We start from the raw sequence: 27,745 nt of genomic DNA on the forward strand, positions 1-27,745 counted from the left end.
ATCAGGACTTCCTCTTTGTTCCGCTCACAACCTTTGAAGGCAAATAAAAAACATTCATGAAGTGTGAAGTCAACACACTTCTCATTATTTCACTTTACTTCCTGTTTTCTGTGTTTAGAGAAAACCCTTGATGAATTACAATGATGTCTTGCGTTGTCATCCCGGCGGGAGGTGTGCTAACAGGGCTTGCAGCAGGTGAAGCGGTCGTGCCATTAAACTGCCTTGTGTTCGTTTTGCTATATGATGCTAACTGCAGAATGGATTTCAAGATAGGGATGGGCGGATCGATCATAAAGTATCGATAGTTTCGATACTGATGTTGTATTGAAAGGATCGATCCTCACATAAAAATATCGATTCTAAAGTGCATTTTTTAACCACTAATTTTATTTATCAAGAAATTTGGTGCATAAAATAATCTTCTCAGTGTTAGTCTAATTGTGTTCGAGCTATTTCTCCTGTTCATCGGAACACATGCAAAACACTGAAAGACGAAACCAACCAATCACAGACAGCGTTCGCTGCTGACACATGGCTCAGTTGTTTGTTCAAATAGAGCTGCGTTTCCCAAAAGCATCAGAAGCATAAGTACATCTTAATAAACCATTGCCACATTATTACATTACATTACGTATCATTGTTAGGCTACTATGTATAAAATGAATTCTGAAAAATACATCACGGTTTCCACACAAATATGAAGCAGCAATAATAATCAGAAATGTTTCTTGAGCAGCAAATGATATTAGATTTATTTCTGAAGGATCATGTGACACTGAAGACTGGAGTAATGATGCTGAAAATACAGCTTTGATCACAGATGCATTACATTTGAATTTATATTAAAATAGAAAATAGTTATTTTAATGGTTATATTTCACAAAGCCTTTTACAAAAATTAACCATGGTTTTATTACAGTAGCCACAGTATTTGTAGTAAAACTGCAGTAACCACAAATTTACCATGGTAATAATAATAGTAATAATAATACATTTTAGTACTTATGTAACACCATGTTTATTTTTCACGAGGTACCCTCAAAAGTGCACCTTTGTAACTTATCTACTCTTAAAGCATGCATACTTCTATGGTACTAATATGCTCCTGTTTAGGGGTATAGGTGCACCTTTGAGGTTACTGCCCCAGTAAAGGGCTAAAATACCATTTTAGTGTATTTTATTTCTGACAGTGTAAAAAACAAACAAACATGGCTTTAAAATCTAATATTAAGTGAGTATAATTACTGATTAATAATTTACAAGATCAGTTTAGTTTAGATCAGGGTTCCTCAAATCTTTCCCTGGAGGACCAATCTGCTGCAGAGTTTAGCTCTAACCCTGATCAAACTCATACCTGTGATTTTCTAATTTGATTTTATTTTTATTTCCAGACTCAAGGTGCATTAGCAAAAGACAGACAATACAAACCAAAACAGTACACATTAAAAAAGGCAGTTGTGCCAATACTTCCTCATAGAGGACTGATATCACACTTCAGTAAGCCTAAGATTTGTCAACAACATGATAATATTATGTGAATTGTCCAGCCGCCAAATACATTTCAAATTTCTCATTAAAGCAGAGAATGATTGTACTCTTGCCTTACAGAATAAATCACTTGCACTGCACCATCTTGGTGTTTTCAGCAGGATCCTCATACAGTCATTAATACGCAACCTGAAGCTTACAGAGGCTCTCATCCTTACACTTAACCCACAAAGGAGCAGTATAAAAAGTACAATATGCTCTAAAAAGGTTTATCTTTACCTGATCTGAACACATATAAAATGTTCTCATCAACATATTTGCTTGAGCATATAACTTACGACGTTGCCTATACATATCATCATCATCATCATCACTCATTTCATTATTAATGATATCACCTAAATATTTTGCAGTAGTACATACATTCAACACCTGCCCTGATAAAAACAAATCTGGGAAATTCAAATCTCTATGTTCTTCGGTTCTACATATCTTATCTTTTTTGTATTGTATTGCACATAATATCTAATCCCATAATCAGAACATATATTAAGCAACTGCTGAAAACAAGCACTACTTGGGGAAAAAACAAGCAGATCATCAGCATACATATAGTGATTGACTGTGATATTACCAAGCATACATCCAGTCCTACAATCGCTTAGTTCTTCTGACAGTTCATTCATATAGACATTAAAAAGAGCTGGTGAAAGTAAACCTCCTTGGTGCACTTCATTACTTACTCTAAATGAATCTGAGACACAATTACCCCACCTTATCTGCATACTTTCATTAGTGTACCAGTATATCAAAATTCTTAATATACTATTAGATATGCCCCTTTGTCTTAGTTTACTGAACAACTTCTGATGATTAACTCTATCGAAAGCTTTAGAAGCGTCAATAAAGCCGATTATAACAGTGGGATTTTGTCTTTTATACAGTTGCACTACTTCCTTCAGAGCATATATACACAAATCCGTACTATGGTGAGAATTAAAACCGAACTGATTGTCTGTAGTATCAAAATAAACAACTAATCAATCTAATATGATTCTTTCCAAAACATTAGACACAACAATCGCTAACGCAATTGGCCTATAGTTATCCAAACTCACTACCTTGCCAGCCTTATCTTTAATAACAGGCAACAAGATTACTGACAACATTGACTCTGGCAACAGCCCATGTATCATAAAACCAGTAAAGCAAATTGCAAGAAGAACGACGAGCCTAGGGCTCGCAAATTTTAGGTGTTCAGCAGTAATTTGATCTATACAACCAATTTTTCCTTCCTTAAGCTGAATAATTGCTTGATAAACCTCTAATGATCTTGAAGACTCTGATTAGATGCTCAGGTGTGTTTGATTAGGGTCTCCTCTGAGAGTCACTTCATGAGCATTTTACTGTTTCTTTTGAGAAAAATATCATCATGTCATACACAAACAGAAAGAGGTCTTCACAGCAACCAATGTTTGGCTTAACTTGAAGAAACCGTGACAGAAATATTACTTAATGTTATAATACTACTACTACTACTAATAATAATACAATAACTATTAAAACATTATTTTTAAAGGAATAGTTGCCAGAAAACTTATTTAACAGAATTTATTTAGCAGAAAAATGTAATGTACACAACACAATATTTCTGAAAAATAAAAAACTAAAAATAATATATATTTTTATATAAATGCTTTTGATTATTAATATTATTAATAATTAATGAAACCATTGAAATGGAATTCAGAAAATTAATGCAAAACAGAATTTGGTAAAAAAAAATCTAAATAGGAAAAAAAAAAATATATATAGGGCCTTAAAAATTTATTTTTTTGTTAAACCTTTAATATATTGCTGTTTAATGTTGTAAGTTTCATGATTTCAATTAATTACGCATGCTTTTTGATGAATACAATTTTATTTAACCATTAAAATAGAGAATTTTAAATGGGGAATTTTTTTTTTTAACTGAATTTGGGAAAAATGAAATGGATTTAATAGGGCCATATAAACCCTTACTTATGCAAAATGTCTTATTATTTACTTTTTTTTTTTCTTTTTACAGTAGTTCCATCACTGATGCATTGTTGGATCAGCTTCTGTTACGGATCGCTGAGAGGAAAAGACGAGGTCAGGGTCCAAATGCAGGTGAGGTCTTTAATAAAACAAACAAAGGCCAACACGGCACAACAAACACTTCAGCACGACAGATAACAAAATGGCAAGACAAGTAATGAACCCACACCAGAGTTGTGGGAGAGGGGAGACTAAATAGTCAGTGGCAAATACGGAACAGCTGTGGGTGTACTGAGTGTGATGATGATGCGGCAGGTGTGTGTGATATGGGAGAGGAGTCCGGGAGAACGGGAGATGGCGGCCTCCTGTGGCGCCAGGGAGAAGTGCAGGACCCGGACTCGTGACACTACCCCTCCCTAAAGGAACGGCTTCCAGACGTTCCACCAAGCGCAAAAGTCTGGAGGGAGGTGGAACCGGGGGATGGTGAAACAGGGGGAGGGATGGCGGGCCAGGTCCGTGTGAAGGCAGAGGGCCTGGAGACAGAGACCGAGCAGGAGACCGGGGCGGATTCGGAGGGTTGGACCAGGGAGACTCCAGCCGAACAGGAACCCCAGCGAATGGCCAGGGTGGGACCGGAGGGACAAACCAGGCGGGCACCGCCGCCTCGGGAGCGCTGTGAGCGGGTACCGCCGCTTCGGAAGCCTTGAGAGTGGGCACTGCCGCCTCGGGAGCTTCGTGAGTGAGCACAACTGTCTCGGGAGCTTCGTGAGTGAGCACAGCTGTCTCGGGAGCTTCGTGAGTGAGCACAGCTGTCTCGGGAGCTTCGTGAGCGAACGCCGCGCTCTCAGGAGGAACGTGAGTGACCACAGCTGTCTCGGGAGCTTCGTGAGCGAACGCCGCGCTCTCAGGAGGAACGTGAGTGATCACAGCTGTCTCGGGAGGAACGTGAGTGAGCACAGCTGTCTCGGGAGCTTCGTGAGTGAGCACAGCTGTCTCGGGAGCTTCGTGAGCGAACGCCGCGCTCTCAGGAGGAACGTGAGTGACCACAGCTGTCTCGGGAGCTTCGTGAGCGAACGCCGCGCTCTCAGGAGGAACGCAAGTGATCACAGCTGTCTCGGGAGCAACGTGAGTGACCACAGCTGTCTCGGGAGCTTCGTGAGTGAACGCCGCGTTCTCAGGAGGAACGTGAGTGATCACAGCTGTCTCGGGAGCTTCGTGAGCGAACGCCGCGCTCTCAGGAGGAACGTGAGTGATCACAGCTGTCTCGGGAGGAACGTGAGTGAGCACAGCTGTCTCGGGCGCTTCGTGAGTGAGCACAGCTGTCTCGGGAGCTTCGTGAGCGAACGCCGCGCTCTCAGGAGGAACGTGAGTGACCACAGCTGTCTCGGGAGCTTCGTGAGCGAACGCCGCGCTCTCAGGAGGAACGTGAGTGATCACAGCTGTCTCGGGAGGAACGTGAGTGAGCACAGCTGTCTCGGGAGCTTCGTGAGTGAGCACAGCTGTCTCGGGAGCTTCGTGAGCGAACGCCGCGCTCTCAGGAGGAACGTGAGTGAGCACAGCTGTCTCGGAAGCCTTGTGAGCGGGCACCGCCGCCTCGGAAACCTTGTGAGCGGGCACCGCCGCCTCGGAAACCTTGTGAGCGGGCACCGCAGCTAACTCCACCCTGAAGGTTGAGCCGCTCATCCATAGAACCAGGTTGATGTACTCCTCCAGCGACTCCTCAGGGTCCCAGAATGGCGCCAGGGACTTGAAGGGCTCGGCTAGGCCACCCCTGAAAAAGACCATAAGACAGGTCTTCTCCCTCTCCGATCGCCGAGCCAATTCAAAAAACTCCCTGGCGTACTCCTCCGTGCTCCGGACTCCCTGGCGAATGTTGAGGAGCCTCCCTGCTGGACCCATGTGTGGTGGGTTCATTCTGTCACGGATCGCTGAGAGGAAAAGACGAGGTCAGGGTCCAAATGCAGGTGAGGTCTTTAATAAAACAAACAAAGGCCAACACAGCACAACAAACACTTCAGCACGACAGATAACAAAATGGCAAGACAAGTAATGAACCCACACCAGAGTGGTGGGAGAGGGGAGACTAAATAGTCAGTGGCAAATGGGGAACAGCTGTGGGTGTACTGAGTGTGATGATGATGCGGCAGGTGTGTGTTATGTGGCAGGTGTATGTGATATGGGAGGAGTCCGGGAGAACGGGAGATGGCGGCCTCCTGTGGCACCAGGGAGAAGTGCGGGACCCGGACTCGTGACAGCTTCCAGTCCATGAAGCTGCTCTGAGACTCAGTCAGTAAAAACATCATACGGATGAAACATCTGGAATTTCTGCTGTTGAGTAGATTGTTGAAACATCTGGAATTTCTGCTGTTGAGTAGATCATTAAATCATCTGGTCTATCTGCTGTTGAGTAGATTGTTGAATCATCTGGTCTATCTGCTGTTGAGTAGATTGTTGAATCATCTGGTCTATCTGCTGTTGAGTAGATCGATGGATCATCTGGTCTATCTGCTGTTGAGTAGATCGTTGAATCATCTGGTCTATCTGCTGTTGAGTAGATTGTTGAAACATCTGGTCTATCTGCTGTTGAGTAGAGAGTGGTGATGTCTTTGTTCTTGCCCTGCATCTTGTTGATTTCCTCATATTTGTGGTTGTTACAGTCAATGTCCTGCAAAAGAACTCATGTTATCTTCCAAATTTTCTTGTTTTTAGCAGCTCATAAATTTCGATCATCATCATCACTCACCTCTGCAGTGTGTTCATTCAAAGGAAGAAGCGCAACAGAGACTGTCAAAACATGATGAGAATCAATTTACATGCAAACAGCAAACTTTCTATTTTGGGACAACTGTAATGTCCTTATTTGTAAAAAAACAAAAAACAAAAATAGAAACACACTTTTATGACAGTTCATATTTATGTTTTGGTGAACACTCTCTGCTGATGGTTATATTTAGGTTTACTTTAGTTAAAAAAAAAAAACTAACAAACTTAAAAAAAACAACATTTTTATATATAGTATAAAATAAAGTAAATAAAGATTATTTGTTTTTAAACTATAAAAATGCAGAATATTTTTTTGTTAGTGTTATGTTACAGTATTTATAACTAGCAATATATAAAAAGCAATAGAAACCTATGGAAAATTACCATTTAGAGAGCAACTGCACGTGAACGTGTCTCTCTCTCTCTCTCTGTGTGTGTGTGTGTGTGTGTGTTTAGTTTCTAAATCTGACCTTGCTGAGAAAGTCTCGATTGTGTAACTCTTGGTGATTTCTTGTTTCTCTTCCTACACAACACCGTCAGCGCAGTGAGGAAGATGACCAGCATGATGACTAACCCCACAGAGACATAGATGACAGACACTGTGTGCAAGACATCACCTGTTATATGGGTTTAATGTCCTTTAAACTTATTTATAGATCATCATGATCTGACCTGTTGAGGAGCTGTGCTGATCTATGATTGTTTCTTTTCTTTCTGTGATTGTAATGATGCTGGATTGTTGATTCAATTCTGTTGTGCTGAAATATGATGGTGTGTTTGTAAAAGGGTTGATGGTTGAAACCGTGGTGGTCTTATTATCTAAAAGGTGATAGAAAAGAACAAAATATCAGTTAATCTGATAGACAGACCATACATTTAATTTAAAAAAATTATATTTTCATCCATTTAATCTGTTTTTAGTACTGTGTTGTGTTGCATGAATAAACCCTCTTAACTGTGTTAAGATAACTATAATGCACACTAGTGGCTTATTGCTGTATTTTATATTCAACACATTCAAATCTAAGCAGGCAGCTTACAAGACTTAAAGAAACACTCCACTTTTTTTGGCAATAGGCTCATTTTACACCTCCCCTTGAGTTTTACTGTTTTTGAATCCATTCAGCTGATCTCTGGGTCTGATGGTAGCACTTTTAGCTTAGCTTAGCATAGATTAGACCATTAGCATCTCGCTCAAAAATGACCAAAGAGTTTTGATCATTTTCTACGGTGGCCGAGAGAGCTCAACGCGCTACAACTTCAGAAAACACATGCAAATAGAAAAAACACCAGCAAATCAAGAAAACATCTTCATCATTTTGACAGCACATGAGCTGCAAATCCTCAGAACACATGCAAATTAAGAAACGCTGCAAATCCTCACAACACATGCAAATTAAGAAACGCTGCAAATGCTCACAACACATGCAAATTAAGAAACGCTGCAAATGCTCACAACACATGCAAATTAAGAAACGCTGCAAATTCTCACAACAGATGCAAATTAAGAAACGCTGCAAATCCTCACAACACATGCAAATTAAGAAACGCTGCAAATGCTCACAACACATGCAAATTAAGAAACGCTGCAAATGCTCACAACACATGCAAATTAAGAAACGCTGCAAATGCTCACAACACATGCAAATTAAGAAACGCTGCAAATCCTCACAACACATGCAAATTAAGAAACGCTGCAAATGCTCACAACACATGCAAATTAAGAAACGCTGCAAATGCTCACAACACATGCAAATTAAGAAAAGCCGCAAATGCTCACAACACATGCAAATTAAGAAACGCTGCAAATCCTCACAACACATGCAAATTAAGAAACGCTGCAAATCCTCACAAAAACACGCTGCATGGACCACAATGGAAATGTGTCAAGGGGACCCCAAAAAAGTGACGGACCAGCTGGGATTTGCTTATTTTGCAGTGGCTATTGGTTGAGTTGTTGGTGAACTGAAAGGTGAGTGTTTTGCATGATTTCTTTGTCTTTTGGATATTATTAGATTAATAATGACTAATTACATGATTAACGTTATTATATAAGATGGCTAACTTAATATCCTCAACTAAATATAATTTCAAGGTTAATGAAAATAAATTCGCAATGCTTCATTAATTGTTAAAACCAGGTCAAAATAAAAATGTAAGAATAATATTTAAAAATTTATTCAGGCCCTTTTAGTAGGCTAATGAAAGAAAGGACATTTGCATGTGTTGTGAGGATTTGCAGCGTTTCTTAATTTGCATGTGTTGTGAAGATTTGCAGCGTTTCTTAATTGCATGTGTTGTGAGCATTTGCAGCGTTTCTTAATTTGCATGTGTTGTGAGCATTTGCATGTGTTGTGAGCATTTGCAGCGTTTCTTAATTTGCATGTGTTGTGAGGATTGCAGCGTTTCTTAATTTGCATGTGTTGTGAGCATTTGCAGCTTTTCTTAATTTGCATGTGTTGTGAGCATTTGCAGCTTTTCTTAATTTGCATGTGTTGTGAGCATTTGCAGCGTTTCTTAATTTGCATGTGTTGTGAGCATTTGCATGTGTTGTGAGCATTTGCAGCATTTCTTAATTTGCATGTGTTGTGAGGATTTGCAGCGTTTCTTAATTTGCATGTGTTGTGAGCATTTGCAGCATTTCTTAATTTGCATGTGTTGTGAGGATTTGCAGCGTTTCTTAATTTGCATGTGTTGTGAGCATTTGCAGCACATGTGCTGTCAAAATGATGATGTTTTCTTGATTTGCTGGTGTTTTTTTCTATTTGCATGTGTTTTCTGAAGTTGCAGCGTGTTGAGCTCTCTCGGCCACCGTAATTTTCCTATTTAAAGCTTGACTCTTCTGTAGTTACATCGTGCACTAAGACTGATGGAAAATGAAAAGTTGCGATTTTCTGAAAGTAGTCCCCAGCTCAGTAGTAGGGATGGGCGGATGGATACTAAAGTATCCATACTTTAGATAGTGGTGTTGTATCGAAAGGATCGATCCTCACATAAAAATATCGATTCTAAAGTGCATTTTTTTTAAACCACTAATTTTATTTATTAAGAAACTCGGTGCATAAAATAAGCTTCTAAATGGAAAAATAGACTACATAAGCGAACAATAGTGTTGGATAGAGTTATTTCTCCTGCTCATTGGAACGCACACAAATGCTGAAAGACAGAAGCAACCAATCACAGACAGCGTTCACTGATGACGCATGGCTCATCAGAACCTTTGTTCAAATAGAGCTGTGCTTCCCAAAAGCATCAGAAGCATAAGAAACCATTGCCACATTATTACATTGCATTACATATCATTATTACTATATATAAAATTAACTCTGAAAAATGCATCACGATTTATACACAAATATGAAGCAGCAATAATAATCAGAAATGTTTTCTGAGCAGCAAATGATATTAGATTTATTTCTGAAGGATTATGTGACACGGAAGACTGGAGTAATGATGCTGAAAATTCAGCTTTGATCACAGATGCATTTTAAATTACATTTTTAAAATAGGCCTACATTAAAATAGAAAATATTTATTTTAATGGTTATATTTCACAATATTGCTGGTTTTACTGTATTTTTGTTAAAATAAGTGCAGCCTTGGTGAGCATGAGACTTATTTAAAAAATATTTCAAAATCTTACTAACCCCAAACTTTTGTGTACATGTAATATTTATTTTAAATAGGCTAATTTGTGTAAGTAAATTTAAACTGTTGTTAAAAGTTCAAAAGATAAAAGATTCTGTTATGTTCTGTATTTGCTGTTAATAAATATGTCAGAAAAAAATATGCTAAAGTTTCACTTTTAGGAGTACAGCATTCTGGCAACCTTTTAAAAAAAATAACCATGGTTTTATTACAGTAACCACAGTTTACCATAGTAGTAGTAATAATAATAATAATACATTTTAGTACTTACTATATGTAACACCATGTTTATTTTTCATGAGGTACCCTCAAAGGTACTGAGGTTTTGAGGTTACTGCCCCAGTAAAGGGCTAAAATAGAATTTTAGTATATTTAATTTCTGACAGTATAAACAAAAAAAGGCCTGTGAAATGTAAAAAAACAAAACAAAAACATGGCTTTAAAATCTAATATTAAGTGAGTATAATTACTGATTATATTAGTTTAATAATTTAAAAGATCATTTTAGTTTACAGGTATTGGTATCGATATCGACGATACTGGGCTTGAAAATATCGGTATTGGATCGAAAATAAAATAAGAGGTATCGCCCATCCCTAGTCAGTAGCCTATGACATAGCTGGGGACTACTTTCACTCATGGTACGGCAGCAAAGTTCCATGATTATTACGCCGGAATGAGAGTATAGTTCCTAGCCATATCAGTCTAGAAAATCACAACTTTTCATTTTCCGTCGGTCTTAGTGCATGATGTAACTACAGAAGAGTCAAGCTTTAAATAGGAAAATGATCGAAACTCTTTGGTCTCATTTTTGATGACCAAATGCTAATGGTCTAATCCGATTCAATGATCTATGCTAAGCTAAAAGTGCTACCATCAGACCCGGAGATCAGCTGAATGGATTCAAAAACGGTAAAACTCAAGGGGAGGTGTAAAATGAGTCTATTAACAAAAAAGTGGAGTGTTCCTTTAAAGACTAAATGATCTCTCTCTATGCAGTTCATTTTAACAACAGCTAATAAAAAAAGCCCTTACCACTTTTAACCAGCAACAGTATCTCTGAATAGACATCAGTAAAAGTCCTCTTCACAGCACACCAGTATTGTCCCTCATCCTTTGTTCTCAGGTCAGTGATGCTGACGGTGAAAACTCTGGTCATCTCGTCGTCAATCAGAGAAAATCTCTCGTCTTCAGCTGGAGATCCTGATTTAACCATGATGATTTTATTTCCAGAGTTACACTCGCCTTTACAAAAATACTTTGAATTTGATTCATATCCAGATTCATATCTGCATCTGATGTCAAGTCTCTCTCCTCTGTATCCTATGACTGTTTCTGGAGCACCAACAACAACTGAAAACAGAAACATCATTATATACAGCTGTTATGTGTGAGCAAGAGATATCAGAACTGAATAATAACTTACAAATATCATTCATATCAAACGAATCATCATGCAACAACAGAGTTAAAAAAAGAAAAGAAAAGAAGTCAAACTCATCACGTCAGACCTGATTAAACTCACCTGTAAAGATGCTGGAAAAGACAAACAGAGCGACCCACATGCTGAACATTTACGTGTTTTGCTTCAATATAAGACTAAATTCAGCGTCTGCAAGCGCTCCAGTCTTTCTCTTCCGTACTGAGTGAAAAAAAGCATGTGGTGTCAGCAACTATCTTCAACATTTCCTTCCCCTTCTCTGTATCTCTGACCACATCAGCTCTTCGGGGCATCTTCAGAGAGCACATTATTGACTGAAAAACAGCACATGCTTTGCTTATATTACTAATCTAAACAGACTCATAACACACGAGTGTTTGCTTTATCATAATCCACATTTCAAATTAGAATTTGTTTATATATTAGTTTGGTAACTGGTCAAAGAAGAGCACAATTCAGATGAACAAGACCATACAATGACAGTGAAACAACAGTCTTTTTATGAGTTCACTTTCTGTTTGCAGGTGATGTCAGTCAAACTGAGTCAATTTAGCTGGAGATTTGCTATAATAAGAGTGACAGGAGCATGCTGAATCTTTGTGTAGTGTTTCCTATCATCTGTAGAGGGAGCTCTCTGAACTGCACTCAGACCAGGGTTGCCAAGTCTGGTTTTCCCTGTGTAATTGTGCTAATTTTAAACTATTTCCACAGGTTGATTCCATGTGGGTTAAAGGTTTACATAATGTACACAGGGTATGTCACATAACCTGCTTTCTGGAATACACCCCAGGTGTTGAGGTGTGATGCAGGCGTCTGATTGGTCGAAGATGTAGCAGTGATGTCATCAGATGGTCCAGGGTAACTGTTTGTGATCTCATACATGTGGACACTCTGAAAAACAACATATTCTACAATAATTTACTAGTTTATACAGATGATACTGAGAATCATTTCTGATCTTCTACAGGTAATGATGTAATCACCCACCTCTGTAATGAGCTGCACATTATGCTGAAATAAAGCTGAAAGGTGCATGAAAAGAGAGAAAAGACAAAGTCAAATCAACTCAAACACTCACAAAGACTTTATAGTCACAAATAAACTGTTACCTGTCCCAGATTTCCTCTTCCTCTTTTTCAGGATGAGGAACGTTCCAGAACACAGAACCAGCAGAACCGAACCCAGACCGCCAGCGACAGAAGCCAGATCTGAACACAACATTAAACACAAAACACAGCACTGATTCTGATTATACTGTTGAATAAATAACCTCTTAAAAATGTATAAAAATCATTTTGATTATTGTAATATTCAGAATATTTTAAATATAGTTGATATTTTCTGGAAATGAAAGTGCGATGGTGAACCTCAACACTTCAGAGGAAAACGCTTTAACCACATGACATCTGATGTGTGCATCACTTTGATCAGGTTCATCATGAGCAACAAGAGTTAAATGTGTCTCCTCAAATGTTTAAACCAATCACTTTTCTCCAAAATATCTTATTCTATGCAATCATTGAAGACACTGTTGCATTGTGGGTAGTGTAGTTTGTGTGCTTACTAGTGTTTAGCTGATTGTTCTTGCTGCTTCACTCCCTTTTTTTGACGAGTCAATGACATATCGCTGTAAAAACTGACAAGTCACGGTAACTCAAACCGTTTGAGGAAACCGATTGCCCTAAACCATTTAAGTTTTTATAACTAACAGTTATGAGTGCTCTGAACTTATTTCAGTTGAGTTCACTAAAAAAGATATACATTGCAATTAAGTGATTGAGTGATAATTGTGCATCTTGTGCATTAGTGATGAACACCTGCTGTTAACAAACAGAATCACTGAAGAAAAGAGAAACACAAGAATAAACTATACTTTAGTCACAGCCTTAGATGAAATCAACTGAAATAAAATACATTAATCTCTCAAAATCTGATTAAACAACCCCACAAACCGCATCACCAGCTCCACTTATTAATAACCAGACTGAGACATCTACAGAAGATCTTATTGAGAATTAACTAAGGTTTAGATGTTGATTTATTTTCATTTGAAGAAACCATGTTAGAGATCAGTGTCTGCTTTAGGCTCTTGACCCTTGACTTCTGGTAGTTTCTTCTTGTTCTTTTTCTCTGGCTGTTGTAACCATGTGTTCCTCGAACATATTTGTGACAGCTCAGAAGCCCAGGGAAAATGATCAGTATTTGGTTGTTATAAGTTTATAAAGACAATCAACCTCTATACGGGGAGGCTGCAGACCTGGAGCAGGCAGATCTACGGCCCTGTTGTTCCTGATGCGTCCAGTAGAGAGAGGAGGATATACAGCAACATTATTAAACCACGAGCTTGAAATTTCATTAATAACTGTCCCGTCCATAAACATTGACTAATAGACAATTTTGTTGTTTTTGTGTGAATTTATAAAAATTACATTAAGATATCAAATGATCTGCACTACAGATAAAAATATCTGCAAATATTCAATATTGGTCTACATACATAGCCAACGGGAGACAAATTAATTAATGTTTAAAAAAAAAAAAAAATTATCATTAAACATTTAATTAGTGAATTAAAAATTATACACATATTTGGATCAAATGGACAGTGTAATGGTACATGATCTGCCTATATATTCAGGTTTTCCTACAGGAGATGGAGTGATATATATGTTGTTGTGAATTTATATATAAGTTACATTCAGATATTAACCATATTCAGCTCATCAGACTTACAGTATAATCATATGGACCATCAATTAAATATTTCATATTTATGTATGCTTTAGTATTCACTATTGGTTGTCATACAGCAACAGAAAAGTGTCCTACAAAGCATTTTATAAAGACAAGCACAATTCACCCTTTTCTAAAATTTCAAGGGCCATTTAGCCATCTGAGAAGAAAAAGACAACTATTTTGTGTACAACAATCTTATTTATTAACACCATTTATTAAAAACATGACTCTGGTTGATGACTCTTTTAATTGTTGTTCAGTCCTTCTGTCAAAATGCTCCACTCACTGGTAAAAAAACTAAAGCTGGATAGTTGTAGAAAGAAATGGTTATTTGTGAATAATGGCAGGATGTCATGTTTGACCACATTTTCCTTTATAGTATCCTTACAGTACCTTATGTAGATGACAGATCCTTGCAGAAATTCCTCCTCAGCCTCCAGGATGGACAGGTTTTCCACAAAAGCCAGGGCACAGATAATGGACTACCAGAGACAGAATTGAGATTGATCACACATCCCAAGTAGCCAACTATCATTTCACATGTTTAGCTTTTTACAACAAAATGAAAAGTGTCTCTTCTATAATAAGCACAAAAAACATTATTTTTAGAGCAATGGTCTCACATTATGGATAAACTATTTGACATTTAAAACAATGTGAATCTGACATAATGCAGAGCTCAGCTAACACATGAGACCAACCTCTGGAAAAAGTCCATTCAAGATGAATTTGATCTGGTCAGTGTGTGTGTGCTGTCCAGAACTGAAGTCAGGTGAGAGTGGATTGCATCAATCTGCTCCTGATCTTCAGTGAAACATGATTTGGCCTTTTTTAGCAGTGAGGTCAGCTCAGCTCACTAGTCAATGTAAAAACACTTTCACTAAATGCTGGCATTAATAGGCTACCTCATATGTGTAGTCAAACCTGTATACTAATATAATGAATACTCCTTCCTGTTACCCATTTCATTCCTGTTACTAAATAGTTTTTTCTTTAAAAAAATGAAGTTAAACCACTATTTTTTAAATTAAGTTTGGTTCATAATTTATCCCATTGTTTAATAAATTGCATCATAGAAAAATTATAAACTTGAGGTTTGAGTCGCCTTTAAAAAAAAAAAAAATGGATTGTGTACTTTAGAAAAATACACCTTGTTTAGATAATTAGTGATTTTTTTATGATTAAAATAATATTTTTTGACCATGAAACCAACAATTTCTTTAAAATAACCACCTGTCTGAGGGAGAAATGAAGGAATTTGTTGACATATTTTTAAACATGCTTTTTAAAAGAGAGTTTTGGTAACAGGACTGAGAAAAATGCATCCATCTTCCACTTAAAAATTGTGCAAAAAAATGTAATAGTTACCTGAAATGGACCAGTACAGATTTTTTTAAAGAGTTTTGGAAGCAAATGGCACCCATTCGTTGGAATGGCCCTTTTATTTTTAGTAACGTTTCTTGTTAGTACCATCATACAGTTTATAAAATATTAATAAAAACTCAGAAAATGGTCAAAATACTAATTAATTAAAAATATGTTGCATGTACCACATTTTTTAGTTTGTTTTGTTTTTCCTTCTCACTTGAGCGTCAGTGCAGATGTCTGTTGAAGAAGTTTTGACAGTCTTTTTTATTCATGTTTGATCTCTGAATATATCTGTCCGTCGTTTGTCTTGATGTTGTGTGGATGTGTTGCTGTTGAGTAGATCAGTTCTGTTCTGCTGTCTGCTGTTGGTTCAGGAGACTTCATATTGGCATAATAATCACAGTCTGTATCTGTCACCTGATTGGTGGAGTGGATGCGACTGGGGTTTGAATCAGGCTGCTGATTGGTTACTGTGGCATAAACAGTAGAGACTTGAGGGCGGGTGTTGAGATGTGATGCAGGCGTCTGATTGGATGAAGATGCTGCAGTGATGACATCACTGTTTGGAATCTCCTCATACATAAGCTCAGACTGAAAAACAGCATGTACAACAAATATTTACTAGTTTTTACCAGTCTAGGGACCAAAGAGTAAAAGTCCTGCCATTTATTTATTCCACCCATCTTTGACTTTTGATTATATATAAGTATTGAGTTTCGACTTACTTGAATATTGCAATGATATTAAAAAAATACAAAATATAAAGCGGTTTAAAATTGACATATCTTACCAAAATGTGATTTTAAGTTGTTTATTTTATTATTGATTATTATGTACATAAATGGACCATGGTGAACATATTTAAGCATGTTTTCAACCCTGTTTAGTTTTATGCAGCTGAATATAAAAAGTCCACTTACAAACTTTACTACCGCTCGTCAATGACAGCTGTCCGAGTCCTCAGAAGCAGCCTTCGTTATCAGACGCAGTTGTAATCAGCAACTATTTTTAATATTCTATCAATAAACTTTGGTCCTTTCATTTGCAAAATAAAGTGGTGGAGTGTAACGAAATAAACTCCTTGTATTCACATGGATGCCAATGAGATAAGTGAGTTTTTTTTCCTCACAGGACAGCAACATTACAAAAAAAATCATCTTTTACAATATGATGCACTGTAGTACATTAAACTGCCCAACAGTAGCCGTAAAGTATTTTAAATGTAGCAACCTTGAACAAATTCAGAAGTAAAATGCAACATATTAAAGCAAGACCATATATAAAGGTTGGTTTTTTTTTGCAGAATACATACCTTTACTTTTACTCTTCATATCTTAAGTACATTACAGTAAAGATAATACTTCTAATTAAGCAGTGCATGCAGTTTTTCCTCAATGCACTATTAGTAGTTACTGAAAATACTTCACTAAAGTAACTTAATACTTCTTCCACCAATTACTTTGTCATAGCTCTACACAATTAGTCCTTTCCTCCTTTCCTTAAATCAGACCAGACCCCTGCTGCAGGATAAAACTGAACGTCCCAGTGCTGGACAGTGGAAATATGCACTCAAACACCCTGGAGACAATCCCAGATGTAGTGTACCAACATGCACCATCTTATCTCCTTTCCTCTTTAGATGCTGTGTATCATGGTGCCTTAAGGTTTATCACTGATTGTAAACATTTAACACATCTTTGTACATTATATAGAAGAGTTGCTTGGTCCTCTCTAGCTGTTCGAAGAAAAATGCATTGGTACCTAATGATATATAAGGCAATTTTGTTTTTTTTAGCACAGTATCTCTGTTGTTTGATTCAACAAAAAACAGTTGGTAATAATTCACTTCGTTCACAAATATATTATAATCTCAATGCACCTTCTGCTATAGAACTAATTTGGGTACTAAGGCTTTTAAATATGCTGCCCTTTCGGACTGGAATTTTCTTCAAATGATATTAAGGTTAAATCAGTTGGTGTCTATTAGATATTTTAAACACTTTTAAGTGGTTTGGAGAAAGACTTGGAGATTTGCAAATGTTTCTAATGACTGTATTTTTAGCGACTGTCTTTTTTGTGTAGTATTTTGTGTATTGTATGTGATGTATTTGTCAATTTGGGCCGCTATCTTGGCCAGGACACTCCTGAAAAAGAGATTGTAATCTCAGCGAGTTTTCTTTCCTGGTTAAGTAAAGGTTAATAATAAATAATGCACAATCATCATTTAATGAATCACTTAATTATCTCATTAATTTGAACTCTTTGAGGACTTGAGACTTGCTTGTGTCTTGAAAGGAATGACTTGGTTCCTCCTCTGGTGAAATCAGCTGCTGAGATCATGGGTGGAATAAACATATGGCAGGACTTTTACTTTCTGACCCCTGGACTATCCACCTCTGGTTTTTATAGAAAGCATTCACTGCTCATCAGTAAACAATAATGTAACATGCATTTCTGATCTTCTACAGGTAAAGATTTGATCACCCACCTCTGTATTGAGCTGCACATTTTGCTGAAATAAAGCTGCAGGGACCACGAAAAGAGAGAAAATTCAAAGTCAAATCTATTCAAACCCTCACAAATTATTTTATAATCACAAACAAACTGTTACCTGTCCCAGATTTCCTCTTCCTCTTTTTCAGGATGAGGAACGTTCCAGAACACAGAACCAGAACCAGCAGAACCGAACCCAGACCGCCAGCGACAGAAGCCAGATCTGAACACAACATTAAACACAAAACACAGCACTGATTCTGATTATACTGTTGAATAAACAATAACAATCTTAAAATTGACATAAATGATTTTGATTATTGCAATATTAAACATTCTAAAATATTGGACATGTGTTGCTGTTCTATTGTGTAACCGAAGGGTAACCGTGATGGTGAACCTCAGTCCTCTGAGGAAAACGCTTCTGTCTACGGCTGATGGGAAACCAGTTTAACCACATCTGATGTGTGCATCACTTTGATCAGGTTCATTCTGAGTTAAAATGTGTCTCCACAAATGTTCAAACCAATTGCTTTTCTCCAAAATATACCACATAATCAAACAGGGGACAGATGCATTGTGGGTAATGTAGTTTGTGTGCTTACCAGTGTTTTGCTGATAGAGATGAACTGCAGTATTTCCTGTCATTGTTCTTGTGGTTTCACTTTCTGCTTGAGGTGTCACTAACAGAGAGAGAGAGAAATGAAATGTGAACGTGTTGCTCACAATTAATAATGAACTGATTCTTTGGATAAATGTGTCTGTCAGATGCATGAATGCAGATGTTAAGACATCACAGAAAACCCATGTAATGTAATGCTGTGCTCATGTCCAAATGATTTAATGATTTTATTTTGAGCCGATCATAGACTGTAGAACTGTAGAACCTCTGGTTGTAATAAAATGACATATGAAGCATTCAGTTATTTTACATTTGAATCAATATATCAGGTGTTGAGGCCACTTATCGTTATAGTTAATGTTTTACAGATGTTGAGGTGTTGATGAAATTTAGAGTTTTCAAGTTTGAGACATGACCAGTCTAGTCAGTACTAGTTGAAAACTTATAAATTATGGTAATTGCACCACTATCATAAATGCAGCATTAAAAAATGTGTTCAGAGCTTTAATGCCTCTGTATTCAAGATAATCAGATTAATTAATGATTTCACTGAAATTATGACTTGAATTATTTATGTAAATTAGCAATGGTTTTAACACAAATGCATGTGTGTAAAGATGCCTGAGAGTGAAGTCAGTGATTGTGTGTGTTCAGGTACCTGTGCTGGTGTGGTCAGTGCTGGTGTTTCTATACGAGTGAATGGTGCTGGTCGAGATCTGGACAGGGCTTGTTTTCTGTGGAGCTGAGAAACAAGATCACATTATTTAGATCAAAAATACATAACAAAACCATTAACTGCAGCATGAAACATGAACATAGTGGATAAAACAGACTGCTGTTCACCTTTAATCACATTCAGCTGGATGTTTGTATATTCTCCCCATCCAGATCCACAGGTGTACAGTCCAGCATCTGCCATCCTCAGGTTTCTGATGGTCACCATAAATGATCTCGTCTGATGATCGTCCCACAGAGAGAATCTGCCATCAGACACTGACTGTCCTCCATCAGATTTTAGTAGAAGATTATTATCTTTGTAAGGTCCTTTATAGAAGTATTTGTTGGAGTTTTCATATCCTTTATCATAAGGACACTTAAGAGTCACTTGTTCTCCTTCTGTTCCTCTCACTGTAATCTCCTCACACACTGAACTGCTCACTGCACACACACACACACACACACACACACACACACACACACACACACAGACACAGACACACACACACACACACACACACACACACACAGACAGACACACACACACAAACACACACACACACACAGACACACACACACACAAATATTAAGCCATATTTTAATAAATCACTTTTTAAGTAACAGTAAAATGTAAAAAAAAAAAAAAAATGAAAAAGGTTTTTGAGCTTTTACCCATCAGTAGAAATCCAGAAGTCATTAATGTGAACTTCATTTCTTCATCGGTTGAGTTCAGAAAATCAGGGCAAAACTCTCAGCAGTTCCTCAAACAACTTTCTTAAAGTCAAATCTCCAGTAATGCTGTGAATACTGCTCTCTTCTCTCGGTGTAGAGTAGAGTAAAGTCTGTTGCTCATGTCATGTGATGAGAATCAAACACTAGAGCTGACGGACAGTATGCTTGAGTTTCCATGTGATGTCGAGGGCGGTATGTGTGAAAAATGACCAGGAAATGAGCTGAACTCACAAACTGCAGCCTGTTTCCTGTCTGTTTCTGTTCTGCCTCTACCTTTGAGTGCTTTTCTGTTGCTCTTTTCCAGCTACAAACCCATATAGCAAAATAAATCAAATAAATAAATACTGTGTATGTATATATGTACAGGTGCTGGTCATAAAATTAGAATATCATGAAAAAGTTGATTTCAGTAATACCATTCAAAAAGTGAAACTTGTATATTAGATTCATTCATTACACACAGACTGATATATTTCAAATGTTTATTTCCTTTAATTTTGATGATTATAACTGACAACAAATGAAAGTCCCAAATTCAGTATCTCAGAAAATTAGAATATTGTGAAAATGTTCAATATTGAAGACACCTGGTGCCACACTATAATCAGCTAATTAACTCAAAACACCTGCGAAAGCCTTTAAATGGTCTCTCAGTCGAGTTCTGTAGGCTACACAATCATGGGGAAGACTGCTGACTTGACAGTTGTCCAAAAGACGACCATTGACACCTTGCACAAGGAGGGCAAGACACAAAAGGTCATTGCTAAAGAGGCTGGCTGTTCACAGAGCTGTGTCCAAGCATATTAATAGAGAGGCGAAGGGAAGGACAAGATGTGGTAGAAAAAAGTGTACAAGCAATAAGGATAACCGCACCCTGGAGAGGATTGTGAAACAAAACCCATTCAAAAATGTGGGGGAGATTCACAAAGAGTGGACTGCAGCTGGAGTCAGTGCTTCAAGAACCACCACGCACAGACGTATGCAAGACATGGGTTTCAGCTGTCGCATTCCTTGTGTCAAGCCACTCTTGAACAAGAGACAGCATCAGAAGCGTCTGGACTGGACTGCTGCTGAGTGGTCCAAAGTTATGTTCTCTTATGAAAGTAAATTTGGCATTTCCTTTGGAAATCAAGGTCCCAGAGTCTGGAGGAAGAGAGGAGAGACACATAATCCACGTTGCTTGAGGTCCAGTGTAAAGTTTCCACAGTCATTGATGGTTTGGAGTGCCATGTCATCTGCTGGTGTTGGTCCGTTGTGTTTTCTGAGGTCCAAGGTCAACACAGCCGTCTACCAGGAAGTTTTAGAGCACTTCATGCTTCCTGCTGCGGACCAACTTTATGGAGATGCAGATTTCATTTTCCAACAGGACTTGGCACCTGCACACACTGCCAAAGCTACCAGTACCTGGTTTAAGGACCATGGTATCCCTGTTCTTGACTGGCCAGCAAACTCGCCTGACCTTAACCCCATAGAAAACCTATGGGGTATTGTGAAGAGGAAGATACAATATGCCAGACCCAACAATTCAGAAGAGCTGAAGGCCACTATCAGAGCAAGGTGGGCTCTCATAACACCTGAGCAGTGCCACAGACTGATCGACTCCATGCCACGCCGCATTGCTGCAGTAATCCAGGCCAAAGGAGCCCCAACTAAATATTGAGTGCTGTACATGCTCATACTTTTCATGTTCATAGTTTTCAGTTGGCCAACATTTCTAAAAATCATTTTTTTGCATTGGTCTTAATTGATATTCTAATTTTCTGAGATACTGAATTTGGGACTTTCATTAGTTGTCAGTTATAATCATCAAAATTAAAGGAAATAAACATTTGAAATATATCAGTCTGTGTGTAATGAATGAATCTAATATACAAGTTTCACTTTTTGAATGGTATTACTGAAATAAATCAACTTTTTCATGATATTCTAATTTTATGACCAGCACCTGTATATACACAGTATATTAGTGATGGTCAGATGAAGCTTTTCAGTGGTTCCAAGTAGGGCTCCAACCCCGCCCACATCCAAGAATTACATCATAAGCCACGCCCCAATCATTTATGTCACCTCTTGTGATTCCCCGGCAAACCCAGAAGTAACGTTATGTTGAAGCAATTTACAGCCATTTCTGGGATCTAAATAAAATAATGTTGACTTTCGTTTTACTAATACACGTTTTCTTATTTCTTTAAAGAATGTCTAGGCTAAATGAACGGCTAAATAAATGAACAGCTGAATGATCAGATAAACAGTTCTTGAAATGCACTACACATACATACATAAGCTACATAGAGAGATTCCTTGTCTTGTTTGATTATTCACAGAAACATGGCATGGACTTTCAAGCCTTGCTCAGCAAGACAATTTGATTGAATGTGTCCAGCTCCTCCGGATACTCAAACAATCAGAATATTGTATTGTACAGATGTGCTACATACAAATTATGCAAGGGACTGTGGATAGATGTATGATATATTAAATCAAAAACATATGTACAATAAATATAAGTATGGATAGTTTGGTATTGCACATGTTTTATTGCACAGTGGGGAGAACATTTAACTGTTTGTGAGGTAGATTGACTGAGGGAAGAAACTGTTCCTGTGTCTGGTCGCTCTGGTGCTCAGAGCTCTGTAGCGTCGACCAGACCGTAACAGTTTAAAGAGGGAGTGTGCTGGATGTGAGGGGTCCAGAGTGATTTTACCAGCCCTTTTGCTCACTCTGGATAAGTACAGTTCTTGGAGAGTGTGGAGGGTTGTACCAATGATTCTCTCAGCAGTCCGGACTACCCTCCGTAGTCTTCTGAGGTCAGATTTGGTAGCTGAGCTGAACCAGACAGTTATTGAAGTACAGAGTATGGATTCAATGATGGCGGAGTAGAACTGTTTCAGCAGCTCCTGTGGCAGGTTGAACCTCCTCAGCTGGCGAAGAAAGTACATCCTCTGCTGGGCATTTTTCACAATAGAGTCAATGTGAATATCCCACTTCAGGTCCTGAGAGATGAATAAAAAGACATCTCTTGCTTCATCCGATTCAACCCCAGGTAGTCTTTAGCCCGATTCGGACAGTAATTTTTTCTCATATGGACGTCTGTAAAAATAAATTTACATATCACCTCAGTGATAAACTCATGGACCCGGGGGCGATTTATTCACAGAGGAGGAGCGAGTTCTGCGCTGCTCACGTGGCCAGTCACATGATTGTGTGCCGTGAATAAAATGAATTTTATTTACAAATTTATTCTTATTATTGTGGAAAATGTATTTAAAAATACTTATGTAAAATGTATTCTTATTATTCCAAGAATATATTACAATGTATAATCCTATTTATTATTTGATTATTAAAATCTCCTGTTTAAAAATAGGAAAATACGCCCTATAGTTGTATATAATTATATATCCGTTTATAATACACATTTTAAAATTGTATTGCATACCTGCCGCTGCCATAATAAAGACCCACTTCGAATGTTTACATGCTTTTCTTCTCTTTCTGCTCTCACTCGCTGTGGTGGAGCAATTATGAAGTATTGTTCTTTTAAATACTTTCCAGCATTTCAGAAATAAATATGCATGCAAATTACACCGATTAACACCAATTAAATTACCACACGACCTTGGTGTTTGTCAAAAAACAGTAGGTAATTCAGCCGAGGATTTTTACGGGGGCGGTGAGAGAAAAACACAGACATCCTGGATTCAGACGGCAATCCAGCTACCCCCTGTTTATGGTGAAAATCACTTACGTCCCCCTGAGAAACAATTACCGTCCGAATCGGGCTATAGATGACATTTTATTGATTTTTACTGTCCATCTGGAGTAAGGCAGGCCCTTTCACCTCCCCACAGAATAACTCACGGTGACTCTGTATCCAGCACAACACTGGGCCAATGTCTCTTACAAACTTCCACTTTATGTCCTCTTGGCACTCTTCTTACAAATACAGAATACGTGTGTGTTGCTCCACTAAATATTTGTCATACTAAATAGTATTTACCTCATCATTTTGCAAACAAGAATATTTATGATTTTAAACCACAAAAATCAATCACTACAGTATCTAGAGAAATGCTCCCACCGTTCCTCCAGACCTTTCTGTACAGTTGACACAGCAGCAGGAACCCCTCCTCCCAGCAGAACCGCTCTGCATCAGGCTAGGAACAAAAATACTGTAAAACATGACAAACAAAGATTGACAATCATTATGTGATCTTTCCATTAATACAGAATAATACAAAGATAATTTGTCACAAACACAGAGTTATCCAGCAATTCATAGTGAAATGATGTGGTTGCTCAACCAAGTTACTTTGCAAGGGTTCTGTGATCAGTGTATATCATTAAAAATATCATATGTACGTGAGTAAGTGTTTTGTGTGTGTGTGTGTGTGTGTGGTGTGGTGTGGTGTGGTGTGGGGTGGGGTGGTAAGTACATATGTGTGAGTCGGTGAGATGAGTGTTATAAAACAAATTGCACATTTGGTCAACATTCATTATATGTTGTAAGAATCAGTGCACTAATAAATATATAGTACACTGATTTGTTTATGACATAAAATGAACTGAATGTGCACATTTTTTAATAACCCTTTTCTCTTTTTTTATAATAGCTGCATAACACTCTTACCTACTCATATACACACTCTATCCCTCTCAAATATGTATTTACCTCTCTACACACACATGATATTTTTAATGACACTGATCACAGAACCCTTGCACAGTATCTTGGTTGAGTCTTGCTGGATAACACACACACACACACACACACACACATATTTATATGTTAGTGATATCTAAGTAATAACGTGCCTGTGTACAGTTGAAAACACATAAGCATGCTGAACTGTAGTTTACACACATGCACACAAACGACGCACACATTCAAGCTGTCAACGTTTTAAGTCTTCGGAAAGACCAAAGATTTTTTACTTACCAACACAGCAAACTTCTTTTTAGCGGTTTGCAAACAATTATCTTCTTATCGATGCTTTTTTCCTGTTTCAAAATAATAAGAATGTGACGTATTTGTGTTGACGGGTGTACAAAGTCTCATGCCATTTGGACAAAAAAAAAACTTCGGCAAACATCAGTGCACAAGGGTTAATGTATCATGACAGATCACTGTATTGCCTTTTGTATTCATTTCAACTGCGGAAAGACATCAATACACACAATTCTTCAAGTTAAAGTGCACTGAAGTGAATCTACTCTCCTGTCTGATTTGTTTGTCAGACAAAATGGCAGATGATGCATTATTATTGGTCAAATGGCTTGTCAATCAAGCTCTCTGTGAACGGTCAATTGGCAGCAAAAATGCTGTTGTTTACAGAAACTGTAAATAATCCAGAATACTGATTGAACATTAAAGCAATACTTTCTCCATTATATCAGCCCTGGGAGAAGAGCTGCATTGTGGCAAGTGTAGTCTGTGTGTTTAGCTGAAGCCTTTTCCTGTGGCTCTGGTTGTGCTTCCTGTTTGAAACTGCTGCACATATCTCATGTTTAACCAAAGCAAAAAGACCTACTAGTAATATTTTCATAAAGCTAATAATAGTTAGCATTAATTAACAGATCAAACTAAACAGACAAACCTTGAGCTCAACATCGAACAAGGGAATGCTATATATTAATACATGGACAGACATACAACAATAAAAGTAAATAAATATCAAAATACACTTGCAATCCAGAATAACATGGTTTAATTTGTCCATTAAACTGCAGATTGCAAGTAACTCATGAGACTCAACTTCAGAAATGAATACATTCAAATGATCCATATTTGTGCATGTCAGCTGTAAACGTGCAAGGATCAATTATAACAACAATGATACACATAATAATAATAAAAAAGATTGTGCGTAAAGCGAACAAAATAAACTCAATTATGACTGATTTTCAGTAAAATCATGAAAATGATGAGGATGAAGATGATTTCTCTTGGTTCTCAACATGCTCATAAATGCAATATATTAGTGTTGCTTGCCAACATATATTTAGTATCATATTAAATATGATGTTATATGATATTAGTTAAATTGAATTGGTTTGTGTTGTGGTTTTGATAAAGAGATGCTGGAATCTCAGAGATGGGTCTGTAGACTCACATATGACTCAAGTTTAGGAAACACAGCTGTAAACTACAGATGTTTCTGTGTCTCTGTCCTTCGTCTTTCATCTACAGTCACAGAAAATAAGAACTAGTTAATGAACAGAGAAAATAACCAAAGTGAATACTGTAAAAACAGAAACAACCACCAGAATCAGGACAGAAACTAGTTTACAGAGTGAATAGGTGAGTGTTGGATGAAATTAGACAGATTTAAGGCTTATTGAAAGTCTTGTTGCCATGACAACCATGCATCAGAGCTTTCACTTCCTGTTCAGATGAGCAGTGTTACATTAAGTTCACTTCCTGTGAGATATATATAGCGCAGAGGCGTGTGTCAGGTGAAGACATCTGGGGTAAACAACAGAGAGAGTGTATCTTAAAGAAATATGAAAGAGCAGAAGCTGATCTGACCTGGTGAGGAGATGTGAAGATCTGTGCTGGTGCTGGATTGAGGCTTTGTGTCTGATGTCCTCAAATAAGGAGGCATGCTTGAAAATGAGCTCGTAGTTTGATCTGAAAGTAAATACAGACTGAGCTGTTATACTGACACAGTAACTGGAAACCGGAAATGTCATATTAAATATCCAGTACCTGGATGAAGTGTGGATGTTGAGTTCTGGACAGGTCTTGTTTTCTGTGGAGCTGAGAAACAAGATCACACCGTTCAAATAAAACAACTGTATTCATAAAACAATTATTATCTATAGCATGAATTAATGTGAACATAGTGGATGAAACAGACTGCTGTTCAGTCCTGAATATCAATCACCTTTAATCACATTCAGCTGGATGTTTGTATATTCTCCCCATCCAGATCCACAGGTGTACAGTCCAGCATCTGCCATCCTCAGGTGTCTGATGGTCACCGTAAATGATCTTGTCTGATGAACGTCCCACAGAGAGAATCTGCCATCAGACACTGACTGTCCTCCATCAGATTTTAGTAGAAAAATTCTACTAAATTTACTTGGTATTATCTCTGTAAATTCCTTTATAGAAGTATTTGTAGGAGTTTTCATATCCTTTAGCATAAGGACACTTAAGAGTCACCTGTTCCTCTCTCTATAATCTCCTCACACACTGAACTGCTCACTGCACACACACACACACACACACACCAGCACACTGCTTTACTCACATACACCGATAGCCATACTTTAGACTATAAACTTATTTTTTTTATGTAGCGGTAAAAACAGAAAGTAATGAATTAGAGATCATCCTAAACTCACCAATCAGCAGAAACACAGAGAGTGTTGGTGAGAAGCTCATTATTACGGTCACATCAGTCTGAAAGATACACAAGTGATGGACAGCAGCTCCACAAATGACCTTCTATAAATAAACAAGCAAGTGTTGAGTGTCTGTGTGCTGCTCATCTCCTGTAGTGAGAATCAAACTCTACAGTCGACTAACTGTCTGTATGATGTTGAGGGGCGTTATGTGTGAAATCAAGGAACTACAGGAACTAGATGTGAATTACAGTACTTACAGCAAGCAGATGCTTATTTCAACACAATCCTTTCTGCACAAAGAAAAATATTGAGGAAGTAAGACTCTTTAATAATAAAGACACAGCAAGTTTTCTTTAATGTGACTG

General features: G+C 37.7%; 2 protein-coding genes across 9 annotated transcripts; both read right to left on the reverse strand.

The window, feature by feature from the left end:
* Window positions 1-5,806: 5,806 nt before the first annotated feature.
* Window positions 5,807-15,064, reverse strand: LOC306873742 (uncharacterized protein; the record flags this gene model as incomplete). The annotated part of the gene is made up of 11 exons (XM_079423227.1): window positions 5,807-6,172; window positions 6,251-6,291; window positions 6,741-6,869; window positions 6,943-7,089; window positions 10,954-11,271; window positions 11,444-11,454; window positions 12,108-12,250; window positions 12,347-12,381; window positions 12,469-12,567; window positions 14,484-14,577; window positions 15,056-15,064. The coding sequence occupies 11 exons, from the start codon at window positions 15,062-15,064 to the stop codon at window positions 5,807-5,809; spliced, it is 1,392 nt and encodes a 463-aa protein (XP_079279353.1).
* On the reverse strand, window positions 14,277-27,697 carry LOC306873887 (uncharacterized protein). Of its 8 annotated transcripts, none has more exons than XM_079423416.1 (7): window positions 19,968-20,502; window positions 19,422-19,736; window positions 19,237-19,320; window positions 18,562-18,639; window positions 18,075-18,179; window positions 17,952-17,986; window positions 14,277-16,054 (listed from the first exon to the last, which is right to left on the reverse strand). In XM_079423416.1, the coding sequence occupies exons 1-7, from the start codon at window positions 20,005-20,007 to the stop codon at window positions 15,728-15,730; spliced, it is 984 nt and encodes a 327-aa protein (XP_079279542.1). In that variant the 5' UTR covers window positions 20,008-20,502; the 3' UTR covers window positions 14,277-15,727. The 8 variants fall into 8 exon arrangements, 2 of the variants coding, with proteins under 2 accessions (XP_079279542.1, XP_079279543.1); XM_079423417.1 differs by lacking the exon at window positions 19,968-20,502 and adding an exon at window positions 27,378-27,697 and having other exon boundaries at window positions 14,282-16,054; window positions 19,422-19,575; XR_013784537.1 differs by lacking the exons at window positions 14,277-16,054; window positions 17,952-17,986; window positions 18,075-18,179; ... (2 more) ...; window positions 19,422-19,736; window positions 19,968-20,502 and adding exons at window positions 21,427-23,020; window positions 24,109-24,199; window positions 24,967-26,658; ... (1 more) ...; window positions 26,915-27,026; window positions 27,378-27,697.
* Between the last annotated feature and the right edge of the window lie 48 nt (window positions 27,698-27,745).

The sequence above is a fragment of the Barbus barbus genome, assembly GCF_936440315.1.
Source record: "Barbus barbus genome assembly, chromosome: 8".
Taxonomy (NCBI): domain Eukaryota; kingdom Metazoa; phylum Chordata; class Actinopteri; order Cypriniformes; family Cyprinidae; genus Barbus; species Barbus barbus.

Coding starts and splice junctions, on each gene's coding strand:
- LOC306873887 (XM_079423416.1), bottom strand. CDS start 20,007: ATGAAGTTCACATTAATGACTTCTGGATTTCTACTGATGG. Junction 19,321..19,421: donor CCAGCTGAATGTGATTAAAG/GTGAACAGCAGT, acceptor CTTGTTTCTCAG/CTCCACAGAAAACAAGCCCT. Junction 18,180..18,561: donor TCTCTATCAGCAAAACACTG/GTAAGCACACAA, acceptor TGTTGTGTTCAG/ATCTGGCTTCTGTCGCTGGC.